This window comes from Anguilla rostrata, chromosome 9, assembly GCF_018555375.3.
Source record: "Anguilla rostrata isolate EN2019 chromosome 9, ASM1855537v3, whole genome shotgun sequence".
Lineage (NCBI taxonomy): Eukaryota > Metazoa > Chordata > Actinopteri > Anguilliformes > Anguillidae > Anguilla > Anguilla rostrata.
This window is the reverse complement of record NC_057941.1, coordinates 29,319,844-29,341,402: the sequence shown is the minus strand read 5'-3', so window position 1 is coordinate 29,341,402 and position 21,559 is coordinate 29,319,844. Positions and strand designations below refer to the sequence as shown.

The window sequence follows — 21,559 nt, the reverse complement described above, 5'->3', positions numbered from 1 at the left end:
TGCCATAGCATCATATATTGTTGGGGAGGGCAGGTATGAATGTCATTTCCTATGTAACTAACTGGGCCTGCTGTAAAGTTGACTGGCTGGGGGGTGGGAGGGAGGGGGGTGGGGGGTGCAAATGCAGACTTGGGGGGGGGGTTGTGGTTACAGATGGGGCCCTAGGCGATCACCTATGTCACCTATTCCTAGAACTGGCTTCCATAACTAGTTTACCTTATTGCCATTCTCTTTTGGTGAATATTAACTTGGTGGATTGAAATAACCCAATCATTGCAGTGACACAATGAACCAGCAGGTAGAAGCCCAGTATATTTGTATGAAATGGAAGATGTTCTTCAAGAGTTTAATAGTGTATGATAATAGCCTGTGATGGAATATTGTCACACACAAAAAACCTTATCTGAAAAAAATAAATGGCTGAGCCTAATGGAAGTCCTTTTGGTTCATAGTGTAAACATTTAGGCCTACCACCGCAGATCAGTACAGCAGTAGAAAGCTGTCAATACCATTTTAGTTTTTGAGATAATGATAGAACTGTATAGATTATATATGGGCAGACAGAAAGAGCAAGGATATAACCTAAGCACTGTCCAACAAGAGAGGACAAAATGGTAAGGGAAAGGGGAGAGGGGATGTAAAAAAAATTCAGAGCACTGTGTTGGGGTGACAATGAAGGTACTGTAAGGACTACACAGCTTTTCCTTGCAGATTTTTGCTCATTGACCTTTCTAAAACCAAAAACACCAAATAAATAAGATTAGCTGCCAAGCTCCACCGAGCCCTCCAGGACTAATTTCTTCGATGTAGCCATGGCTGCCAATGAGAGGCATCTCTTGTGTATGTTCCGCTGAATTTGGGTGCCTCCGCTAAAAGGAGCAGCCCCAAGCACAAGGGCGGGTCCACACACGTTAACTGAGAGAGCACATCACCAGCCAACTCCCAAAAAGACATGAGGGCATTCCCGGAACATGTACGTAAAGGTGACCACAGCATCTAGAGCACCTGCTACAAGATTTTTCTTTGGAGGTTTTTTTATTTATTTATTAATTCATTTGTGTATGCATGCTTTCCCCCTCCCCCCATCCCCCCAGTTTGGAATGCCCAATTGTATTGATCAGCGCTCACTGCTGCAACCTCGGCTATCGATTCTGGAGAGCGCAGACAAGCATGTGCTCTCCTCTGAAGCATGCAATGTCAGCTGCTGCTCTCATCACACTGCAGTTCACAAGTCAGTTCACACAGACATAAGTGGGAGGAAGAGACTGGGCCTGATTTATTGAGACCTTCAGTATGTGCAAAACCTTTAAGCACACATTGGTCATGTTATTGGATTTAAATGTGCTAAAAGGTTGTGCACGTGCTAAAGGTCTTAGTATTTGTGTACAGCTCAGCGGGTGGACTTTCAGCTGCTGAAATTGCCCAGAGGAGGTCACTGGTGTTCAATGAGACAATAACACTGGTGGTCAGTCAGCACAGGCATGGTGTGTTTTCAATACCAGACTGTAGGGCCCATCCACACATTTGAAATATATCCTTATCAGGATGAACCACGCAAAAGCCCCAAGATCTTCATTTAAAAGGGTTAAATTATCCCTCTGTACAAAATTATGATGCATTACTTGGTGAGCCAAATTTTTATAGGATAACGTTATGTTAAGAAAATGTTATGGAGATTACTGTCCCAGGCCAAAGTAATACCAAATGGGCTCTTTAGCGACAATAGTAATCCTCAAATGTGATTGAGCTGTTCATAAACTACAAATAGCTTAGGATATAAGTCAATAGTAACCCTGGCAGCTATCTGCAGCTGATTCTATAACATTAATTGGAAACTTGCCAGTCATTTAACATGGTATCATTTTGGGACATAAATGAAAATAAAAGTCAGCAGCCATGCCACCATGTTCCCTGCTTCTGCTGGATGGCTGAAGCTAAGGAGGTGTGGGCATGGTTAGTGGCCAGCTCAAAACCGTTCTCTCCCTTTCCACCTCAGCTAATGTGTGGTGAGCATTGGGGCGCAAAATGACTGCTGTACATTACCCAGGTCGGTGTTGCACATTGGTGGTGGTTAAGGAGACTTTTCCCCTCATCACTCTAAAGCATAATAATTGCTACGAAACTGTAGCAGACGACGATCTTTCGACCAAGACATTACCACTTTTCAATGTGGTAAAACCGTGAATGCAGGTGACCTTGGTTCAGAGAATTTAAGAGTGATTAACTGATTGGTGGGATATGGGTTGGTGGTATATAGTGTTACATTTAAAGCTATAACCCTATTTAAGCACAGCATATCTTTTGGAATTTGGGGAGCTGCTTCAGAGAGGAGGGAAGATGAGTGCTCACTGCAGCCTACCGGTATCTCCTCCTGCTTCAAACACTCTTGGAAGCAGCAGTGTCAAGGTCGATATGCGGTGGATAATTCCTCCAAGTCTACTGGCCACTGAACAAGGCATGGTAAAAGTACAGAACACAGTAATATTCAGAATGCAGCCATCATGCTATGCCTGGGCTATGCATGCTCTTTTCCCAAGCAGATAACTCCCTTTGGTTATCAGGGAGTGTCAAAGCATGCATGAGTCACACTTCTGGAAGTCCATGCTGGTAAAAAAGAGTATCACCATTCAAATGCAAGCCTGGCTTGTTGCTGGTGACTCTGTGGTGTTGCATTTTATGGATATTACACTGAAAATGATAGAAGGCTGAATCAATGGGCATGAGGCCCTGTTATAAGATGCTAACATTGGCCAGCAGCTGTCTTTTGCACATATAGCCAGTCAGAGATGCTGTACATGAAATGGAAAAGGTAAAATATAGCAGTGCAGGGAGGAACACATCTATGCTCAGTGAGATAAAATAACTAGCTAAGTTAGTGTTAATATGCTATGCTGTGTCAATACAGAAGTATTAAAATAATGACCAAGGTTCAAAAATATGGTTTGGGATGATTTCACTTCCAGATTAAATTGCGTAGCTTGCAAGCTAGTTACAAAATCTTTCTTAGTTTTTTTTGACATTTTAAATGTGTTACAGGCCCATTATCGACATTAGCAAGCCAGATATCAATGGTTTGATAACGCAGACAGATAGATATGCAGATGGTAATTAACAGCTTTTGATTCCAGTCTGGCAGTCAATGTGGCAGTATTCCCATCACTGGGAATGTATTGGCTTGTGCGTGACTGACTGAATAGCTTCATTCCTAGTGCTGATACGGCAGGTTTCAGATTCATTGATGTATGAGTCATTTACCATGCAGTTCTACATGCTCTGGTGGCTAGCCAAATAATCACTATATGTGAATCTGTTTAGCAGGATGTCTATCAAAACATATTCATCACAGAAGGAGAACACCCCCTCAGTCCTCCAATGCTCCTGTTTTTCTGGATAAGACCATCTAAAATAAATGTATCAGACTACACATAACTTTTCATCACCTTTACTCTGCGTATGTGTCCTCTTGGTTTTTGATGAAAATACATTTTAAAACAGCAAATACTGCAACTCTTTACTTACCATCTGATTTTTTGAAGTTGTTATTCAGAACATGGCAATACCATTCCATGCACAAATTGTGATCCCTATTTTCTGTCCACCCCTTTTCTTGTAATTTTAGGAAGGCCAGCAGTTGATTCTCGAGAAGCCAGAATTGAGTTCTGTGGTGCAACAAAAGCTGAAAGAAATCCGGAAGTGCTGGGAGGACCTGGAAAGCAACACTCAGGCCAAGGCCCAGCAGCTCTTTGAGAATAACAAGGGAGACCGGAGGCAAAGCTACACAAATTTAAGCAGTCAGCTTTCCCGGCAGGATGGCCAGCTGTACCAGATGGACTACACTCAGGATCTGGCCACTGGCAATAAGCAACTCGGCAAGCTACAGGTTTCTGCATTCATTTCCTCTGGCATCATTTTACTTTGTCTTTTCTTTTTTTTTTTTTTGGTGAGAAAATTTGTAGTATTGTTATATTCCTTTGGACAAAACACATGAAAACAGACATGCCGATGCAAGGGCACAGATACTGTAAATCTGAATATCCTCCCCCAACCCCAAGGACATCACATATGAGAAAGTGATTTAGATGCAATAAGAATGATTAAGTCAACAGGATAAATTATCGTGTGAAAAATACATACATGCATATGTACTACACTGAATGGTGGTGTTGTATAGTGGTTAGACAACTGGGCTTGTAATCTAAAGGTTGCAGGTTTGACTCCCAGGTAGAACATTATCCTGGATAAGAAAGTCTACTAGATGCCAGCTTAGTCTTGGGTCACAGCTATGATTCATTATCTTCGTCAACGGCCTTCTTAGGATAGCCTGCAGTCCTAGGTCAGCCATGTTTTCAAGCCACTACAACAGTGGTGAAATAAATCGATGGTATTGATGGTATATTGGTTGTCACATGGCTAACAACCATTTCCATGAGTATGTTATGGACCTGTTTCCATCATGACCATTATAAACATAACTTGGGATCTCTCAAGGAATCTCCCAGAGCTCTATTTTGGCTAGCAATTTATATAAATGACATTGCTATTAAGAATTGTACACTATATTTATATGCTGATAACACTGTTTTGTAAATGCAAGTGTCCCCTTAGTTAACCAGGTAATCTTCAATCTTCAGTGCCTTTACTGTCATTCAAGTACTCACTATTAACCTTTAACCTTTTTTAAAGGGTGAAATTGAATTAAAATAAAAATGTGACATGTAATAAAATAAATTTGTAACTAAATATAGACCTATAGATAAAACTCAAAGGATATATTTTAAATAGTACAGCCAGCAAGTATGGTAAATACTTGAGTGTCGTTGAAAGTAGCAGCAGTTGAATTTTATGTCTTCGACAGGTACATGGATACGTTTATTGGTATTTATTGTATGTACCATTACATCTTTGTAAAACATGCAATAGCATGGACAATACGGGTATGAGAAAACAATTGAAACAAATGATGAACTTATATTTATTATATTGCTGTTTGTTTGTCTCTGTCTCTGCTTCATCATCTGTGTCCTCTCTGTTTAGACATTCAAATCACCAATCGAGGGGTGGAATAAGGAGATAAGGGATATTCGTACGCAGGTGACCACCGTCCCCCAGAGGTCGCTGATCAGGGACAACACAAGTGAGAACCAAGCAGTGGTGGAGACACGCATTGTCCGTCTCATTGAGCCCCTCAAGGAGAGGCGGCGGATCCTGCTAGCTACCAAGGAGGTGAACCAACTCAGTCAAGACCTGGATAATGAGATTGTGAGTTCTCATTCTTTCTCTTTCTGAACCCATTTCTGGTTTTCTGCAATGACGAACATCGATGAAAAACTGAAAATGACATTGCCACATTTAGTTTGGATGTGGATATTATTAATATTTTTTCTACTTTTGGTTTCTAGGTGTGAGATGTCTCTGTAAAATTCAAAATGATTAATTTATCACTTAAACCCAATACAATTCAGTCATTACACACCTGATCTTAAATCTTAGAGCCCTCACCAGGAATGCTTCATTTTAAAATTAGTGCCAACAACTTTTATTGGGGTGTGTGTATTCTGAGACCAAGCCTTGAATTATGGTTGTACGTAAACTTTTAAAATCAGTCCTAAAAGAAGTTGGAAGCTAGAGTTGTGAGTCCTGGGTGGGTGTTATATTATATCTCTTATTTGTTTTGGTGAGAAGCCTAGCAGAAAATTTTTTAAATATCTGATAATACATTGAAGCATGGGAATGACTACAGAGAAGTGCAATGAACAAGCTGAGAAGATCATACTGCTAATATATTTCTCATATAGTTTTAGCAAGACTGGACTAACTCTTTTGTGTGCTACTCAAATATCAGGTCTGGACTCAAAAATAACACCAAGGTTCCTGTAGGCAGGTTAGTGTTTACAGTAACAGAGCCAAAATTAGATTCAGGTTGCTTAGTCATGCACTTAGGGCCAACAATTAAAATTTCAATTGTGTCTGTATTCAGCTGAATTACATTTTGAGACATCCAATATTTTATATCAGCAAGGCACTTTTGAAGGGAAGCCAACTTACTAAAACCCCCTTAGGTCTAATAGACAAGCAGTGCTGAGTATCATCCTCAAACAACTGGAAATATATCATGTCTATGACTAACTTGAGGTAACACATAAATTAAAAAAAAATAGGGCCACAAAATCATATGTGCTGAGGAAGGCACATGGTCACAATATAGAGCGAAAATCTAAAAGAGTCTAGTACAGGGACGTATAAAACTACCCATTTTCATTATAAATATTTTCTTTTTTTTCGGTGATGAATTTCTATGAAAGGTGATGAAGACTAGGGAGACTTGGGCATAGGATGGTTAAAGGTGGTTTTGTGCCATTGGAAGTTGATGAGGTGAGGGGGAGAAGAAATGTACAGTAATTTGAAGTTCCATTGTTTCAATCCTTTAGAAATATTTGGTGCAGCCATGAGTAAAATGGCTTGTGACACTGTTGGTTCGGTCCCCTGCACCAGCACTGGCACCATCAGGATTGGAAACCAGAGCTTAATGTCTGAGCTACAAGACCCAATCAGAAATTGCCTTTTTTGCTTCATTCTGCTAAAGCAAGGGCTGATGTCAGTGCACAAAGTTATTTAGTTGGGGGATTAATAAATGGTGCCCCTTAAATATTTTGTGTTAGTAAATGCTACAGTAAACAATGGCTTTCAGTACATTACACTAAAATTTTAAGGGGAAACCAATTTTATATATTTTTTTTTCAGCTGTGGATCCAGGAGAGACTGCCTCTGGCCATGTGCAAAGAGTATGGGAACAGTCTTCCAGCTGTGGAACAGTTTTTGCAAAAGAATCACGTGAGTATGAGGCTTTTTTTCTTGTACAGACTTGACTTTTCCATTTGTGTGTCACCTTAGTACCTAATCGCACTCAAAGATTTGTTTACAGCTCCAGACATTAGACGGTAACACTTGAAACAATAATAGCAGCTTGAATAAAAAAAGATTTTTTCAAATATAATAAGTACAGAATGGGCAGATGCATTCTCTGTTGGTGAAGGGACCGGAATGCCAAATTGTATGAATGACATCATGTGACAGTAGTCACATTGTGTCAAAAGTCCCACCAATCATGTAGTTTGCTGGTAACAATCAATAGAATAATGGCAATAGTGATTGGGAGGGTTGATCAATCAAAAATACCAAACGGAATAAAATAATCTCTGTTATGATGAAAAGACAGATCCCATTAGTGCATAAACAGAAAGTTTACTTAGCCTGAGACATTATTGTCACAATACAAGAGCCCTCTGGACTCTGCAGAGATGTTGTTTCAACAGTCTTTAGTACACAAACGTCATATAACTCACTATCCTCCCTATCCTAACAGCCCCTCTGTCCCCTCCCAATAGGATGTTCTCACATTCCCTGTCACCTCTATAGGCTTTAGGTTTCCCCTTTGTATTAGAGATTCCTTATTCAACCTTATTGGTGATTCAGCATCTCTGTGTACAACAGGGATCTCAGTGACAAAGGCATGGAAGAGGACCTTTAAATCTCGTCTGTCACCACTGTTTATGCAATGCAACCACCACTGTAAAGGATGAAGGGCTATATTATGGGCTCTAATGGTTTTGAGCTTTGGATTACATTACATTACATTACATTTATTTGGCAGACGCTTTTATCCAAAGCGACGTACAAAAGTGCATTCATCGTCATGGACAACTACAAAACACAGGTTCAATAAGATACAATACTTATTTTGTACAGCTATTTCAGCTATGGATTACATCACTGAGCAGTTTCTTTCCCAAATCGAGTGACAATAGCAAGAAAACATCTTGCTGAATAAATACAATGTATGTTTGCTTCGGGTACCACAATTACATTGTTGATTTTACAACTTCTTTTGTACTATTGGTTATTTTGTAACCTCTGTTGCAACTTAAGCAATTTCTAAGGATCAGTATTCAAAATGGTAAACATTTCCATAATGGCATGAACATGGTAATTCCTCAGACGTAATTATTGTTAATTATAACAGGATGTTATGAATAAAATCATCAAAATTACATAATGTCAAACGTCCATTGGATGCTGAGTTTATTTTAATAGTTGTAGCGAAGAAACATCACCCTAGTATCATACAGTAGAAGCAGTTTGTCAATGTCAGTACTAAATATAATTTGTACCCAGAAAAAAATTCTAATATTCTTTTTGATCCATTTTGCCAACGACATGTGTATGGGCGGTTGCTTGCATGAGTCATTTCCCTACAAATGATCACATTAAAAGATTATTCTCATCAAATACTAAGGCAAAAGGGGGCATTTTCTCATTTTTGCAATGAAGTTTGATGTACGGTGACTAATGCCTGCCACCCATTAAAAAGCATAACTCAAGACTGTACTGTTTAGGTGTTTAGCTGTTCACAAACATACTAAAATTAGCTATTTTTAAGCATGACTAAAATATTAAGAATATGTGACTGGCATTAATATCGCAACTTTCATTATTAAGTAGACTACCATCCATCAGGGGGTGCTGCAGCACCCTCAGCACCCCCCTTCCCACTGCCGCACATATACACTAGTGTAAAATATTTTTCTAAGTGCAGACACAACAATAGTGATAAAATATTGAAAAGTGTAGTCATAGCAACAGACTTCCCAGGTTAGTTTATTTAATCTATTCAGCGTGCAGTCACATTACACTGCGCACATATTCATCAAATACTTCCAAAATTCAGCAGCTGTGTTCTTTTCATAATTTCAGTCATCCTACTGAGTTTACAACTACATGTAGTATTTATCCCAATTATCAAGCTTACTCAGCTTTATTTAAACCAACTTTCACTGAGGAAATTAAAAAGGAAACACTGCCATTCCTGGAAATGGGACAGTATGTGAGGCGATACCTTCTCAGCCACCCCCCCCCCCCCCCCCGCCCCCCGTCAAAAGATTTAATTAAAGCAAATATTAGGCTATGTTATCTGTGTTACCAAACAGCCTATTGCAATGGCCTCCTGTTTATTTGCGGATGTTCAGAGTCTGCAGAGAGAACTGCAGGAGCACCAGGCACGGGTGGAGGACGTGCTGAACAGGGCGATGCTCATCGCTACCATTCAGAGCCCCGAGACCGACTTTCTGCGGGGTGACCTGGAGCAGCTGAGGCAACTTTGGGATAGCTTGTGCCTGGAGACAGAGAGGCGGCAAATGATGCTGGACACCATTTATCAAGCTCAGCAATACTACAGCAATGTCACAGAGGTGAAGTCCTGGATTTGCGAACAGGAGCAAAACCTCATGATTGAAGACAGAGGCAAGGTAAGAGATGGATTGGAGGGAGCCGGGACAGAAAGTCACATGAATGTCACGTGAATGTCTTTCAGATAAAAAAATCAGTCTGGTTAGTCTCGCAGAACTTAGTATTGCGCTCATCTTTCACCAAAGGTCACGACTAGACATTGAAGGCGAAAAAAAGGTATTTCTTGTACAATGACACAAAATATGTTAAAAATTACAGTGTGTTGGGATCCTTGTGGTGAAACAAAATAATGGGCTTACTTTACCAGGTTTACAGTCAGGTCAATATTTATTTAGAACTTACTTCCAATTCAGTCGTTCTATTGGAAGTTGAATTTAAATAGAAAAAATGTTAAGGATACAGAATTGAAATTTGAATCGGAATAGAATTTAGTTGCACTAAATTGCATACAATTGTAGTTGCATATCAGATGATTTGCAGATCTCTTGCTTAGTCTTTGTGAAATATGTGACTTTAGTATCATATCAGTGGTGTTTGAAGCACATGGCAGTCAGGATCAGTGGGAGACGAGGCCAAAGAGTTGATGAGGTTACTGCAAATGGGATTGCGTCAGTTTGGCTTTCTGGGAAATGTAAATCAATGCTAGTCTCCAGCTCTTGGTAGACTGTAAGTGTCCCCCCAGGAGTTTTATACGTTGTTTGGTTGTCATTCCCCCAGGATGAGCCTAGTACCCTGGAGCTACTAAAGAAACATCTGGCTATGGAACAGACCATTGAGGATTTTGCTGAGAGAATAGGCCTCCTTTCCCAGCAATGTCGACAGCTACTGGAGCTGGACCATCCAGACAGGTACACATCAATATTTGTCCTTGATTTCTTTTAGCATCATCTATTAAATTCCAGAAAGGTCACCTTCTCGAAAAAAAATTCCATTTAATGTGCCACCGTCTTTCATGTTAGTGGTTAGTGTATTGTACTGGTAGTATCTTTCATACCTTTCAGTCAAAAGTTTTATCACTTGCCAATAATGTGTACAAGTCTGTGGTTCTCTGGATGCCTCTTCATGCCATTGACAGATTTCATGTTAATGGAATGTCTTATATAATGTATGTCTCATGTCAGTGATGTGCCTCTGTGACAGTGAACAGATCAGCAAGCAGCAGTCAATGGTAGATCGCCTCTACATTCGCTTGAAGGACATGGTAGAGGAAAGGAAGTCGGGGCTAGAGCAGCAGTACTGGCTGTATCAGCTTAACCGGGAGGTGGATGATCTGGAGCAGTGGATTGCAGAGCGTGAAGTAGTGGCCAGCTCCCATGAGCTTGGACAAGACCTTGAACAAGTCACGGTCAGTCGTTCTGCTGAATAAACAAGGGCAACATTTTCAAGGCACACATATACGTGTGTATTTTTTAATTCATTTTTTAAATAGATTTTATATATTTCTTGAAAGGTTTCACACAAAATGTTGATTTTTATACTGTTTTTATAGTCATACATGCTTCTATTTTTTAAACCTGTTTGTGTTTATTTATTTTTATTCAGTAGTAGTCCATTTTGTCAAGGTCTACTTCTTCTGTGCAAAAAAATTAAATTTAAAATAATGAATAAAATGAATATTTGGATTCAAGTTACTACTGCTTGGACAGTAATACATCTAATATTGTTCATTTGAAAGTAATATTGGCCGTAAGAATGTAAATACAAATGCGACACCCTGAACCAAAATTTTCCCACAGCGTTTGCAATGACAAATGTATGCTTCCATGTCATCTCACACTGTCCCTGGCAGATATTTGTCAGAGATATTTGCCTTCAGACAGGTCCACCCGGAACTGCAGGATTTGCCTTGGAACCTGCTTTCTCAAGTGCCTGTAGGACTAGGACTTCTAAGAGCATAGCTAGATGTGTACCTTCATCTAGAGATGTACTTACCGTACTGCAAACACAAAACCTGACTTATCAACATCTCTCAAAGCATTGGGGATTGACAGATGGAAAGCAATATGGAATTATGAAAACCCTGTGGTAAATGGGTCCATGAGTACTGCTGTGGTCCCACAGTAAATGCTAATGCATCCTGACTTGACGCATCAACAGCAATAGTTGAAAACCCATTTCTGATATCCAGAAACTGAAAACATGCTCAGGTCTCAAACATACCAAAATTGGTCTGCAAATGTAACATATGTGTGAATGTGCATGTATATCAAGTGTATGTAAATAAAAGAGTTGCGATAAATTGGGATTTGCAATCCATTTTTTATAAAATGCCACACGAGTCACAATAGTGTGCAAGGGGAACTCTTGTCAACCCAGAAAGGTAGGTTGTTTTGGATGAGAAGGGCATACCATGAACAGCTTCCAGACAAATGTTATTCTACGTTGTCTATGCTCAACAAATTACACTATCCAAGGGTATTACAGTGGCAATGATTTTTGCACTTTACAAAAATGCTTGTTTGTAAACTGTGTTTTAGGGATTTTAACTTCTGTAACATTTCTTTTTTGGTTGCTCTCCTAGATCATTCAGGACAGGTTCACAAAGTTTTCCTCAGATACATGCACCCTAGGCCAGGAGCGAGTGACAGCTGTGAACAAGATGTTGGATGAGCTGATTGATTATGGGCATGTGGATGGGGCCACCATTGCAGAGTGGAAGGACGGACTGAACGAGGCTTGGGCCGACTTACTAGAGATGATGGAGACTCGGAGGCAGATGTTAGCGGCCTCCCACCAGCTGCACAAATTTTTCGCGGACTGTCAGGAGGTACAGTATACTCGTTTGTGGTTTAGAATATCTGACTGTAATGTCGAGAATATGTAATGATGAGCACAGGCCATTTGCCAGCTGGCTAGAGGAGTGTCCAGTGCAATGTCAAGCCTGGATTTGAACACTCCGAGGGTGGCAAACTGTTCCTCACATTGACAATTGTACTAAACAAATATCCTTTCATGAGTGTGAAATGGACCTTATTTACCTTATTACTAATGTATGCCTATGTGCCCTTCTTCTGTTTTTTGTTTTGTTCTTTTAAATAGTTTTTGAATCTTTTGTAGTTCATGTTGTCAATGAATTTTTTTTATTAGCGTCATCTTTATGTATTTACAAAACTCTAACCAAATCTTCCCTTAGTCTCCTTTTACTAATGAGAGCCCATGTCTCAGTCGTAAGTCAGCTCAGTATTAACAACCTTTGCTTTGTACTTTTTTCTGTATATTCCAGTTTTCTGTTGGCCCTTTTTAGTACTACTGCACCATGCTTAGATCCTGATAGACTAGGCAAATTCTTCATTGTTTGTACTGTATTGTAAGTATGCAACAAGCGAATTTACACAAAACAATGTCTGGAAAGTCTTGGTTCATTTGTTCTGTATGTATTGCAATGTATTTCCAGAGATTAATGAATGCAGAGGCAAAACTGTTTTTTTTTTTCATAATACTTACATTCAGCATTGATTAGGAGTGTCACAGCATTGTCAGTACATAACTGATATGTAGCCATGTTAATGGGTCTGTAGGTTTGGCCAAAAATTGAAGACAAGAGGAGGTGGTTGCGAGAACTAAAGGCCTGCCAGACTGGAACTGCTAGCACCGGCACTTTCCACAGGCTCATGCACACCTTTCAGCATGACATCCAGCACCTTGTTATGCAGGTGAGCTTATCAGACTCCATGTCCTCACAGTAAGCTAGCATGGCAGTGGTAAATGCTTTATATTTCTTTTAATGGGATTATCTTACCTCAGAGTACTGGGTTTCGCAAGAGAAAAAAGAAAACCTGGTCAGCTAGGAGTGGGGTCCAGCAATACTGTGATAGTATTCATTTTTACGGATTATTAAACTACCAATTACTTGACACAGTAATTGCAAGTAATTAAACTACAGTACAGCTGCCAATTAGAGAAAATAAATTAACTGAAATTACTTTTAAAAAGTAGTTACCCAATTTTAAGCTACTTCATAAAAAATGAATTAGGTCTCGTATGTGCCATGACAGATGTTGGATAATACAACTGTTTTTATGCTCAGACTCTCTTTAAATAGCATAAAGGCTAATTTATGCTTCGGAAACAAAGTGTCATGCGACATGTCGCGGGACAAAAATGATGCAAATTCGACAGTTTTGACGTCAAGCCGACACTTTTAGAGGGTCAGTGATGGGTGTCGCGTACCTGCTGATTTTTGTAAGGTTGCAGACGCTGTCTTAAGTGTCGCGCAGCTGTGATTGGATGGCTGAAACGAAGGCAAAAAGGTTGCCATGGCGATGTCATAAATTTTTTCCCGATCGTGAAAACTGCCTGACTTGTTTACATTTTGGACAGATGTGGCTAGTCGGTAAATCTATCGCTGTTTCCGTCGCAGCACTTTCGACACAAGCAATATCGGAAGTGCTATCCTACAATTTCTTCTTACCGTGAAGAGTGCCTGACCCGCAACCGTAGAAATGTGTTAACAAGGCGGCACAATGGTATCGAGAAATACCATCTTTGGGGAAAAAACGCTACATTCTGTAAATTAATTTAGAACAAACTTACCATGCATGAAAACAGAAAAACACTTGTCAGTCACCCACTTTATGGAGTTATAATGTCGTTATAGTGCAGAGTGTTTAAAACCATAAAACCACACTTTATCAAAAAATTTAATTAAATTAAAACTGTAGGCTACACGTTAACATTAAATATAGGCCCACCCATCTGACTTTGACAACTTTGGGACTAAACTGGCTCTCATTTTAGTTAATAACACTAAAAGTAACTTACCATTGGAAAAAGGCGATACACTATAACTGCATTTAGATCAAAGCTACTATGCATTAAAAAAAGAACTTTCGTCAATCTCTTCACGGTAAGAAGAAATTTTAGGATAGCGCTTCCCACTAGCCACATCTGTCCAAAAAGTAAACAAGTCAGGCAGTTTTCACGGTCGGGAAAAATTTTATGACAACGTTAGTGGCGCTGCCATTTTTTAGCCTAAACAAACCTCTGCTGGGCTTGCCGTCTGGTTGCTATAGTAACAACGCGCACTGTCGCTGAAATATAAATGCTAAACGTCGTGCAACAAAGTTCTACCGGCCGACACTTTGTAGTACGACACTTTGTCGCCGAAGCATAAATTAGCCTTAAGCATTCATTCAGTTCACAGTTAATACACATTTTTACCGTTTTTATTAAGTTTTGAACATATTTCTGAAAATGTACTTTCTAATTTGAAGGATAAAAAAAGGATATGCATAGATTAGAGAAATAAATGTTTACAAATGCAATGTAAGGTATGTAGAGTGGTGTAAGAATGATTGTGCAACCTCCGCTATCAATTTGTGAGTGTGTAGACACACATGTAACTGCTTACACATATGTAGTAGTATGGTTGGATTAAAATCTTAAATTTAATAAGCACCTCCAAAAAAATTTGAAAAAACGAAATCAAATATTCCATACACGCCATCAATATAAATGTTGCACTATTACTCTTCTCATCCACTTTATGGTTATTGAATGATCAATTGAGATAATTGGCACTTGAATATTTGATTGTTGGTTTGAAATGGAGGCTTTATTGACTCTGTAATGAGGAAAATATGTGGGAAATAATTATTACTTTGGGCCTTATTTATGTTTGATGAATCTGAGCCAGTTTTTCAATATGTGTCAATGAATTCTTAATGTACAATGTTGTTATTTGATATTTCAGACTGCTCTGCCTGTAATATTTTACAATTTTTCAATTATTAAACTTTTCATGAATCCAACTTACCTCCATTCCCAACACAGTTGTGTATGCAGAATTATACCGTACTTGATTACTCATAATTGTTTTCTTTCTGAGTAGCGAGCTCTGAAATGACAAAAAGTAATAAATAAATTCAATAAATAAATAAATCTCAGCTCTATGAAAAAAATCAGATCAGATCTTCTGATTTTTTTAAAAATGACTCAAATTTTCAAAATTGTACTGCAGGTGAGGCAGCTGCAGGAGAGTGCCACCCAGCTCCGGACCGTTTATGCTGGAGAGAAGGCGGAAGCCATCGCCAGGAAGGAGCAGGATATCATGCAGGCTTGGAAAGAGCTCCTGACCACCTGTGACGAGTGTGGGGTGCAGCTCACCACAGTGGCAGACAAGCTCCATTTCCTCGGCTTGGTGCAAGACCTGAACTTGTGGATGGACCGCCTCATCTGTCAGATTGAGAAAGAAGGGAATCCTAGGTATACCTCAGAGCATTAGGCCACCTTCTTTTCAAAATCAGAGTAATTAATTCCCCTGGAATTCTCAGGCTGAAATAACCCGGAAGGTTAATTCTTTTTTTTTTTTACTTAAAAAAAAATATATATTTTTTTATTAAGTAAACAAAAACAAAGAAAAAAAAAAAAGGGCAGAGGAGGTAACAAACTCATAAAATAAACAGACCTAATCAAACCAGAAATGGTAAATGGTAAATGGACTGCATTTATATAGCGCTTTTATCCAAAGCGCTTTACAATTGATGCCTCTCATTCATTACATTACATTACATTATAGGCATTTAGCAGACGCTCTTATCCAGAGCGACTTACACAACTTTTTTACATAGCATTTTTTACATTGTATCCATTTATACAGCTGGATATATACTGAAGCAATTTCAGTTAAGTACCTTGCTCATTCGCCAGAGCAGTTAGAGGTTAGGGGTTAGGTGTCTTGCTCAAGGACACTTCGACATGCCCAGGGCGGGGTTTTGAACCGGCAACCCTCCGACTGCCAGACAATCGGTCTTACCTCCTGAGCTATGTCGCCCCTGAACAAAACAGAAAAAGAGGAAAGAAAACCAATAAACAAACAAAGAAGAAAGAGAAATATATATATATATATATATATATATATATATATTTATAGTAGTCATAAATACTACTAAATTAACTGGGAGGTAATTCTGATAATAGCATTCTTCTTCTAAAGGTTATAAATCCAAGGTGAATGTAAAATGACCATATAATAACGTGCGAAATAAATATGCTTCAATAAAGTGACTTCTGTTTAAAATGAATAGTTTAAATTTTTAATCTGTATTAACTATGTATAATTATGACCCTCCTTTTAAAGTATTGTATGGCCATTTTCCTACCCTTGTAAAAAATAATTGTCTATATAATTTCTGGTCTTCCAGGGATTTGTCCTCTGTGGAGGTGGTAATAAACTACCACCAAAGCCTAAAGAGTGATATTGAAGCACGAAACAAGAGCCTTCTGCAGTGCCTGGAGTTGGGCAAGACCTTAATGACAGCCAGAAACCCTGCTGCTGAGGAGGTGAGCGATACAAAGTCAGCAGTATTGTGGATTACATTGGAAATAGTGGGAGTGCTCTAACAACATGACTGCAAACATTGCTGTAAAGATTCCTGGCACTCTTGAACTTTCTTTTTTTTTTGTCGTTGTTGCATTTCTTAGGTTCGGGAGAAGCTGGATATGCTCATGGCAAAGCAGAAGGAGCTTTCTGAGAAATGGGAGAAGAAATGGGGGGAACTACAGAAGAGTAAGTGCATCTCACTATGCATGTTGGGTCTATGTTCAAATAGCCATAACCCTAGGATATGTACAGGACACCTGGAAAGGGAAGATGCAGTTTATGAGATTAGTGTCCTTAAATCTGATTAGTTCCAGAAAGGTTTAGCCGCTGCTATGCTACAGGCAGGGGTGGAAATGTTTCCCTCAGAGAAGGGTCCCTCAAAATAAAACATTTTGAACAACCCAGGACTTTGCTTTCACAAATATTAGTGGTATATTTTTACATCGTACTTTTGACAAAACAATAAATGCACCAGACGAGCACAAATCATGCATTAATTCTTGCAATTGATTGTGTAATTAATTGTTTATATAACGTATCTTCAGTAGGCCTTCACCAAGTTACACCAAGTTAAAACTATGAACTATTAATTCTAATCCACATAATGCCAAGAAGCAATGGAATTATCTGCAATTCATGAGGATTCTGGAGCCATTTGTTAAAGAAAGGCCCAAAGCAGAGACATGGTCTGTGAAATTCTGGATGATAGCTTCATGTCAGAATCAATGGATCAGCTGAGTGAAGAACTGCAGCCAGATCAGCCAAGCGATGAGGTGCATCCAGGTCAGCCAAGTCAAGTAGTGTGGTCAAACCAGGTAGAGCGGCCAAGTCAGCCAAGAAATGTGTTCTGTCGACCCAGGCACGATCCAGGGGTCGGAAAAGGCAGCACCAGCAGATGTCAGGTTTTGATGGCTCCTCTCTACATTGTAACCCAACCCAAACAGAAGGGTTTGCTACTAGTCTTGAGCCTTGTCTTAGGTGATTAATGACAAGAAGGAAGGCAATGGGAATGGCAAAGATCAAGCTAGAGAAATTGATGTATGATAGAGTGTATAGAAGAGTAATTATACCCACACACAGAGCTCTCTCACTCTCTCTACCCCTACAAACACACATACACACACACACACACACACACACACACACACAGCAACACACACTGTACTCTTCAAATGGGTAGTCCACTCTCATTAAGATAATGTAATAAGACACCTTTAGTGTTAATTTTTTTTAACGTTTGTCTATGCCTGTGTAAATTAATACTGCAGTCAATTTTAACCAGTCAGTTTTCTCATTCCTGTGTCAGTAGTTAATGCTTTAATACTATAAAATCTGAGACACAGTTGGGTTCTCGTTGTTCCCTGCAGTGCAGGAGGTGCACCATTTCTCCCAGGAGGCAGTAATGGCAGAGGCCTGGCTCACAGGACAGGAGCCCTTCATCAACCGGAAGGAGCTGGACAGCAGCGTGGATGAGGCTGACCAGCTTATCCGCCATCACCAGGCATTCCGCAAGGCCGCGGCCACCTGGGAGGAGCACTTCAGCCTGCTGCGTCGGCTGAGCACCGTAATTATCCTGTTGTCCCTTTTACGCTCTCTTCTCTGATCATAGGGAACGTTATCATTATGGCTATATGGCTAACCTTTTACCCTTGTACCTCCCACTGCATACCACTTTCAGAACCATGGACAATGTACATCTCAATTTCTGTGATTACAGAGTTCTTTTACACAAAATAGCAAAGACTCTCACAGGTTTAACACATTATAAATACACATAGATCTGTGCCATCAGGTCTGTCAATAATATAAACAATTTCATGTTAATAAAATGAGATTTGTAGGTGTTGTTTTAAAGCAAATCATCAAATCAAATTCATTTGTATGGTGCCTTTTACAAACATTTGTCATAATACGTTTTACAGTGGATCCTGGCCTAAGCTCTTCACATTCTTTCAAATGTGCTGTCCATACAGTTATTGCCATGGACTTAATAATCATTTTCTTCTCCATTTAGGGGGAAACAGAGAAGGCCACGCAAAGCAGGATTCCTCCCACGGTACTTGGCAGAAAGGTGTTTCTGCACTCACAAGCAGCCTGTCCTCCTCGGGGGGCTACCCTGTCCTCACTGCAACAGAGCATCTATGAGCAAGCAGAGCCTCGACTCAGGCACATGCCCCAGAAGCTGCCCACCACCTCGGTGGTCCAAAGGCTAGGCTCAACAGTGGCTAACTACAAACCAGTCATGAATTGGTCCAGCTACAGGAGATTGGACATGCCAGCTGGTGGGGGTGAGAAATCTCTTGAGGCCCCAGTGGAGCAGAACTGTACACCTGATCCTCTGCCCGAGATTACTCAAAGCATTACCCAAAAGCCAGTGCAGCCGCTCCCCGAGGTCTGTCAGCCGGAGCCTGTGAGTAAACCAGAGCCGTCCATCATGGCCAATGTATTGGTGCAGGCTCCCGTCAAGGACTTGTTTAGGGGCGAGCTATCACGGGACACCCGGGGCAGTCGCTCTGACCCTCAGATGGACCACTACCGTCGGGACAGGGAGCGCAAGCTCGGGAGGCAGACCTCGAGCGAGCAGGAGCTCAAAGCCCGTTGGGAGGAGCTTCCTCTGGAGGTGCGGGAGCGACGCTACAGGAGGAAGCTGGAGAGGCAGACCTCCAGCGAACAGGAGCAGACTGTGGGGAGCAGCAAGAAGTCAAGCGAGCAGGACAGCACAAAGGAGCTCTCCGAGAAGCCCACTACAGGGTAAGTGGAGAGTTAACCGGGATAATGAAGCGGCATGCCTGTTTTTAAAAAAATAATGTTCTTATTTGAGTCTCTTTTAAATCTGATTTTCTGCTTTTATCTAAGCTTCTAAATTGTGTCAATTGAGTTACGTATTGTTAGCCTCCATCAGTGCCATACTGTAAATGTCAACCTGGGTCATTAAAATTACATGACTCTTGTAGTGAGAAGAGGTCAACCATGGCAGAAATTGTGGAGCAGGTACAGGAGAGAGAAGCAGCTCAGGTGAGTCCTATTGCCATAGTCTCTAGAGATCACTGCTCAGCTTACAGAATTAGTACCCTCACAGCAGGGAGTGATGGGGAAGATATTAGACAAAAAATAACTAACCCTGGAGTGTTGTGTTTCAAAGTTTTAATCAGGAGACCATATGTTGCGGCCTGTCAGAAAATTGCCTGAACTCTAACCCATTGATACATACAGGTCACTTGTAAGTGTGATACACCACCATAACACAACCACCATAGTTTTACCTGATTTGGTAGTCAGGTGAAGTTGTGTGCCATCCGCATATCAATGCAACATGCAGGTCATCTGTAAAAATTAAAGCATGTATATCATGAAAAGATATTTGTTGATCATGGGCAGAGACAAATTTTTAAAATACTTGAATCTTGTCATTTTGAATTGAACATGCTTTATTTACGTTTTAAGTGTAATAATTAAATCAGGCTACAAAGCCAGTAGTTAACTCTCCACTCTGCTTTCTGGTATGGCCTGACCCAGAATCTCCAATATAGTGCCCGTAGGTGTATTAATTAATTTTAAGGTATGGAATCCTAAGAGTATGAGGTATACCAGCATGAGGTTTCCCAGGCCACCCTTAACCCTAACCCTTATTTAAACCTCTAATGGCTACCCCTCCAGTCCTACTTTCTGTGGCTTATTACTAGGCCTCTCATTCTGGCCAATCCTTTTGAAGTTTCTTAGGGCCCAAACAGGCCAAATTGTGAATTATAGGTGTGACAAGCAAAAAGGCTTTCAATATGAATGTAGCACAAGACATTTTTTTTGTAAATGAATTAATTTTGTTGAATAAGAAATATTTGGACCTGTTGTGTTGAATGTATTGTTTTGGTGAAGTGTGCATTGTCAGGGGTTTTGAGTGGTCTGTGCACTGCAACCCTGCTGTGGTATCCAGCACTGTAGAGTTCTTGATAGCCTGTTCTTGATTAAACTCCCTGCTCATGCGCTAAATTGAAAATTTTCTGTCAACTGAGCCAATCACTTTTTTAGCCTTGCACCTTGAACTAATGCACATACATCAAGTTACAGTACACGAGCATGTGCTTCAGACCAGAGTTGCTCTTTGTCTTTGCTGTCTATCCCTTAGAGCTCCAGTCCAGCATCACCTTAAACACCGTTCTTTCTGAAATATTGAGCTGTCTTCACTAAATCTCTTGCCAAACATTGCCAAAAAATCATCCCTCTATCAAAATAATTGAGGTCTCATCTCCTAGTCATACTAACTAATTATAGGGAATCAAGGCTGCCCACCATTTTTGTACACCACTTGGAGCATGCTGGGGTGTTAAATGCTTAATTAACTCAGGAAAAATACCTGTGTAAAAGCACCAACTATTGGCCTTCAATATAGTTTTATGTCAACCTTTTTGGCCACTACGTGCTATACATATTTCCATAGAAACTTGCACCATGTAATACGTTGTGGTTAAGACAAAACCTGTATTAACACTATGAAGCATTTAAACTACATTATTGAAACTAATATTGTATTTGTGCTTTTTTCACAATCACAAAGGCTCGAGGGGAAGTACCTCGTCAAGCCAGTAGCATACTCGACCGAGTCACCAGGCCAGACCGGCCACGAGCGAGGGATCGCCCAAAACCCCGGAGGAGGCCCCGGCCCAAAGAACCAGTGGAGACCCGCCGGTCCCGCTCTGCTCCAGCCCAGAGTACCCCAACCATTCCACAACCACCCTCACACACCGCCAAGCGTGAAGGTTTCCTCTTTCGAAAACATGACATAGAAAGCCAGAACCCCAACAGGTGAGGCAACCCAATTGGTACAAATATATTTCATTATTAAAAGTAAACTTGGGCTAATCAAACAATTACAGATCTAAAATTGTGGAGTCCCTTATATATCGTACGTTGTATATGAAAGAACGACTAACCAAAAATACCGAATAAGGCAGAATATGCCTTTGTTCCAAACATAATGGATGTCAATGCTGGTAGTTT

The 21,559-nt window shown here is 40.2% G+C and overlaps 1 protein-coding gene across 4 annotated transcripts in view; it reads left to right on the top strand.

Annotated features, from left to right (window-relative positions):
- Window positions 1-21,559, top strand: part of sptbn4a (spectrin, beta, non-erythrocytic 4a) — a 29,934-nt gene that overhangs the window by 4,995 nt on the left and 3,380 nt on the right. For 2 of the 4 annotated variants that reach the window (XM_064349300.1, XM_064349299.1), the window contains exons 3-17: window positions 3,620-3,880; window positions 5,035-5,259; window positions 6,742-6,831; window positions 9,024-9,302; window positions 9,961-10,091; window positions 10,384-10,588; window positions 11,765-12,010; window positions 12,762-12,896; window positions 15,203-15,447; window positions 16,386-16,524; window positions 16,666-16,750; window positions 17,932-18,128; window positions 18,579-19,315; window positions 19,519-19,579; window positions 21,117-21,364. In XM_064349300.1, the coding sequence (XP_064205370.1) occupies window positions 3,620-3,880; window positions 5,035-5,259; window positions 6,742-6,831; window positions 9,024-9,302; window positions 9,961-10,091; window positions 10,384-10,588; window positions 11,765-12,010; window positions 12,762-12,896; window positions 15,203-15,447; window positions 16,386-16,524; window positions 16,666-16,750; window positions 17,932-18,128; window positions 18,579-19,315; window positions 19,519-19,579; window positions 21,117-21,364 (3,284 nt within the window). The remainder of the gene's footprint in view (window positions 1-3,619; window positions 3,881-5,034; window positions 5,260-6,741; window positions 6,832-9,023; window positions 9,303-9,960; window positions 10,092-10,383; window positions 10,589-11,764; window positions 12,011-12,761; window positions 12,897-15,202; window positions 15,448-16,385; window positions 16,525-16,665; window positions 16,751-17,931; window positions 18,129-18,578; window positions 19,316-19,518; window positions 19,580-21,116; window positions 21,365-21,559) is intronic. The other 2 variants (XM_064349303.1, XM_064349304.1) reach the window with 1 other exon arrangement.